At 33.6% G+C, this 5,190-nt stretch overlaps 1 protein-coding gene across 1 annotated transcript; it reads left to right on the forward strand.

The window, feature by feature from the left end:
• Nucleotides 1–1,145: 1,145 nt before the first annotated feature.
• Nucleotides 1,146–4,652, forward strand: LOC141712748 (importin subunit alpha-4-like). Its single transcript, XM_074515792.1, has 10 exons — nucleotides 1,146–1,342; nucleotides 1,435–1,537; nucleotides 1,604–1,689; nucleotides 1,815–1,934; nucleotides 2,021–2,209; nucleotides 2,290–2,438; nucleotides 2,526–2,607; nucleotides 3,503–3,631; nucleotides 3,870–3,997; nucleotides 4,113–4,652. The coding sequence occupies exons 1-10, from the start codon at nucleotides 1,202–1,204 to the stop codon at nucleotides 4,297–4,299; spliced, it is 1,314 nt and encodes a 437-aa protein (XP_074371893.1). The 5' UTR covers nucleotides 1,146–1,201; the 3' UTR covers nucleotides 4,300–4,652.
• Nucleotides 4,653–5,190: the final 538 nt, after the last annotated feature.

Consider the following 5,190-nt stretch of genomic DNA (forward strand, 5'->3'; position numbering starts at 1 on the left):
TACATACATTATATTTGACCCCAACACTGATTTACGTCTTATATAAGTTAATTAATAATTTAAGATATACTTCCTCCTCTCTTCAATTGTTTACATTTTCAGCACGCATTTTAAGTACATACAAAATATAGTTATGTAACTTATTTTTACAATTTTTTTTTCTATATAAAAGTTAAATATTTTATTTTTTATTCAGAAAAACAAAAGTGTAAAAAAAAATTACAGAACTATACGTAATATGCACCTTAAAATGCGTGTCGGACACTCCGTAAAAAATATAAACGATTGAAAGGAACGGAGGGAGTATAATATTGTATTATATTTTATGAACGAGGAGGAGGAATAAATTTAAAGTATACTCTAAACTAAAAGTTTAATAATTATCAAAGACATGTTAATATAGTATTCATCTTTTATGCCAATATTATATTGTTAAAACAAAATTATTGAATTTAGTAATTTAATTTTTGATTAAATTAAGTAATTGCTAAAAGAATCCAGTCTGGACACAATCAATATGTTTTTGTTGTGTAGAAATGTATTAGTAATTAATTTTCTTTATTTCTGTTAAATAAGTCGTAACTATTGATTTAATACCAAAAAAGAGAAACAAAAAAGAAAATGGACGACTATAATGATGAAATAGGGGTGAGTTCTATGGAGTCCACCTTTTTATCGGAGTCCTCGGAGTCCATCTACGTTCTGCAAATAAAATATATTGTAAAACGTGTTATTTTGCAAAACATGTTACACAAATAGCATAACTTCAACAAAATCATGCAAATCTCATATATTTACGGTACAATATGTATGTTCTGCAATATGTTCTGTAAACTAAACATGTTTTGTAGAATATATATTTTTGCAATGTTCTCCTTATAAAATGTATGCAATCTACAAAATTTTTGATAGAATAGTGATATTTGTCGAAAAATAATATGTTTTGCAATATTTTAAGCTATATTTTACTTGCAGAACATATATGAACTCCGAGGACTCCAATTAAAGGTGGACTCCATTGAACTTTAAAATAGAATATAACAAATAGGTCATAATAAAAAATAAGAAATTAATGACCTAAATGGACAGGCAGCCCGAGCCCAGTTTTGAGTGTGTATATATATTTATTTATTATAATTATTATTGATTATTGATTTGAGAGAGGTAAGAATCACAAGAAAAGAAAGGGCGGGGGGGGGCGATGAATTGTGTCGAAACTGAAAGAACAAGGACAGATCGTTGTGAAAAATACTGTCCACTTGATCTTGTCTGTCCGCCGGACTCTGAAATTTTCTCCTCAACTTTTGTTTCCGATTGTCTGGCGTTCAATGTCAAAAGACAGGTACCCCTGTCTTATTACAAATTACATTACATACGTATTTAATCTTGCACAGTAGTATTTGCAATTAAAACCTATTTTGACTGTTCATACAGATTAAAACGCTTAATTGTACAACCAAATTAATCTGTAATTGTACCAAGGACTCTACTGAACAATTGGATGCCCTCAAGAGTTTGGCTGACCAAATTGTAGAGGGTATGGATATCACTTCTTCTCTTTTGCTACTTATAAAATACAATATTCATCTAATTATTACATCAGACACCAGGTTAGCTGATCATCTCGACTCAGGACTGATTAGCGATCTTGTTGAGTTTCTCGACGGTAATAAAAGCCCTCAATTCCAGGTTTGTTCGATGAGTCACTACTTTTTTCTTCCTTCTTTTTTTTTGGTTATTGGTTTAGTTACAGAAATTAAATTCAACTCCCATGCCCGGGACTTATTTAAATAAGTTTCCCCTCCTTGTCACAGTACTATTCCGCAGTGGTCTTCGAAACTATTGTATCTAACAAAGGCAAGGAGTTTAAAGATAGATCAGTTCCATATCTTTTGAACCTTATCCTTTCACCAAAAGGTTATGTGCAAACGACGGTAACCTCCTACTACTCCTTCCCTGGGCTACATTATTATTTAAACAATATAACATTGTATTTCATGCTGTCCTTTCATATGCGCAGGCACTCTTCACATTGGCTAATATAGCCAATGTATTCCCTGAATCTTGTGATTTTATGATAAAGAATGGAGTTCTAAGAGACTTGGAGTCCCTTATTTCAAATGAGTATAACCATTATGAGCTGTTAGAAAGTGGCTGCAAGCTTTTGACAGCCTTTTGTCGAATGAAACCACAGCTACTCTCTGATAAGGTTATACTCGATTTTCCTTTTTAAAGCCATTTCTATATATGTGTGTGTGTGTGTGTTTAATTATTTTTTATTCTTGGCAGATGGACATAGTTGTTAATACAATCAGCACAGCTATAGGGTATGTGCATGAGTCGGTACTAATACAAGGGTGTCTTGCACTTTCACTTCTCTCTGACCAAGGACTTGTGAAAATTGGAACTGGTGTTGATCGTCTTCTTGATCTGATTAAGTTAGTGGATTTAATCTATTGTCTCTTTCGGCAAATTCTTTCTTGCAATTTTGTTTATCCTAGCTACTATGTTTACCTGTGTTTCAGTTATTCAGTACTTCAAATAGTCATTTCTGCCCTTCGAACAATTGGTAATTACGTGAGATGGGGCAATGACGAGGAGATTCAGGTATGGCAAAACGTCAAATATTAATTGTTATATTAAATTCCACTCCGAGACCGCAAATCCTTACAAAATAATATTGAAAAAGCTCTTTAAATTTCACATTTATGTGTTTGGGTATGTATTATACAGCACTCATATTCTCTCTCGTAAAAAGAGAAAGCACACATTAAATTCTAGGATATATTTTCATCAGCTGAATACTTCCATCTGAGTCCGGGTAACAAATCTGGGCAAGAATAACATCACAGCGAGTTCCAAGCAGAGACCTAAACTATTTCAAATATTCAGTTGGGAGTTGGGACAATGAGTTCAATTAATGACACAAAGATGGACTCCGGTGATCCACTTCTTAATTCCCAATGTAGGCTTCAACATATGATCTAATTAAGCAGTATAAAGGTTTTAGGTAAAAAAAACTCACTCCAACCATATGAGTCCTTACCTATATTTTAAAGGCTATTCAATTTTGTGACCTATATTTGAGTAACCTCTAACTATCCCTAAAACTTGCCATGTCATCAATATGGGTAATAGGATCTCCAACCAAGCTATCAATTGGAACATAGATTAGGAATATATCTAAATATTACTTTTGAGATATAGATAATGTATATCATTAATCCCATTGGAGTATAACATAGGTCTGATTTTATATATTAGCACATGTCCTTTGCTTTTTAAGCATTTATAGTGCATTTTTCTGGTAGTATTGTAATTCTTCTTTTCTGGATTAAGGCGTTGGTTTTAGTGATTTTTATAGCTTCAAAGATGGTTTTTAATGATTGTATTTTGCGCTGCTGAGTTTTTGGACTCTGCTGATCTTCAACACAGTTTTACTTGAAATAGGTTGGTTAAGTAGTGCTCTGTGTAATATCTAATAAGTTAGTCGTTCTTGCAGTTTATGATTAGGCTATCATCACTGGCAGTCGTGGGTGAATTGTTACCCCATAAATGTACGATTGTGAGAAAGGAAGCTTGCTGGATAATTTCAAACGTAACTGCTGTTGCAAATAGCTCACAGATGCAAGTAGGTTTTTTTTTTTTTTGTCTTTTTATTGGCACAAAATTAGAAAACATTCTTGTTGAATGAAAGTTGACGGGACTGTTTATGTACAACATATATTGTTTGAATTATTTACACTAGTCATATATCTGTTCATATATCCTTTTGTAGATATTCATTCGTTTATACCTTCTCGTATTAATGTATATTTTCCTGTTCATAAGTAATTGCAACTTCTAATCGATATCGTTGGAACTGATAGGATATATATGACCTGGGATTGATAGACATGCTTCTCGAACGTGTTAGAAGTGATGAGTTTGATGTAAAGGAAGTTGCTGCACGTGCAATTTCAAATGTTTTCCATGGCAGTGACCAGAAGCTGTTCGAGTATGTCTCGGCACCAATGTTTTCTTTCACTTTCTTTCACTTTGTTGCTTACATAGTTGCATTATAACTTCCTGACAATGATTGTATGGAGACTGACATGAACATTTTTGAACAGGTGTATGAAAGACGAATATTTTCCGATTTTGGATGACTTGTGTCTTCTTTTTAGTGATGATCCGCAGATGGCTGCTCTGTGCTCTAAAATTTTAGAACTGGACAACACATATCTTACCAAAATCTTGGAACCCGTGTCTACCCACAAAAATGGAAGAAAGGTCGAGCATCGGAGCCTCTGTGACTAGTGGTACCACTGTTAATCTTGCGAGTGCTAGTGTTAAAAATTCTCCTAAAAAAATTACCAACACAAAGTTGAGTAGGCGCAAAAAGAAAAAGGTGCCCACGACCATCTCACCGAAGATCTATTAATTGATATCACGGAAGATTTGGGTTGAGTAATTGGCAGTTTGTACCCTACTATTATTTTCATTTTTCCGATTTGGTCCTATATTATTTTTCCTGTCAGTTTGCACCCTAAATAATTATTTTCGCTTCTTTTTGTACCTTCTTTTTGTACCCCATGGTTGCTTTTCCATCCAACTGTGACGTTAAAGTTAACGGGATAAGGGGTAAAATGGGAAAAACGTATTTGAACGGCTCTTTTGCAGTGTATCTCTTTAGTATATATATATATATATATATATGCAGCCCCTTTCCATTATTCCATTATGTACAATTTGTGTTCTCTTAACAAATCAGCCCTAATCTCTTTACTCTCAACAAATCAGCCATAAGAAATGACTACAAGATGTTCTTGTCTAAAATTTGCAACACAACAGACGGCTTGAACGACGACAAATGCGGGTCGATGTTTCTTGGCATGTTCGGATCGCAGGTGTAATTTTTTTCGATGGGTAGATGGCCCTTTGTGTCACCGTGCTCAAGTTATCATTCCAGGGCTTATTCGAAGAATTAATAATCTCGTAGAAGAAATCAAGAATTTGGAAGTGATGAATGAAAATGCTGTGGAGATTGGAGGAAAGAGGAAATGGTGTAGCAAAACCATGACTTTTCTAATATTGACATGGATATGTATTTTCATTTATTTGTGTTCTGAAAAGGAGTAAATGTACTTGTCATGACAGATCATTCGTAATGAAATTATTCTTAAGTCTCAAGTTTTTAGCTGTTTTTTG

The sequence above is a fragment of the Apium graveolens genome, chromosome 3 (genome assembly GCF_009905375.1).
Source record: "Apium graveolens cultivar Ventura chromosome 3, ASM990537v1, whole genome shotgun sequence".
Taxonomy (NCBI): domain Eukaryota; kingdom Viridiplantae; phylum Streptophyta; class Magnoliopsida; order Apiales; family Apiaceae; genus Apium; species Apium graveolens.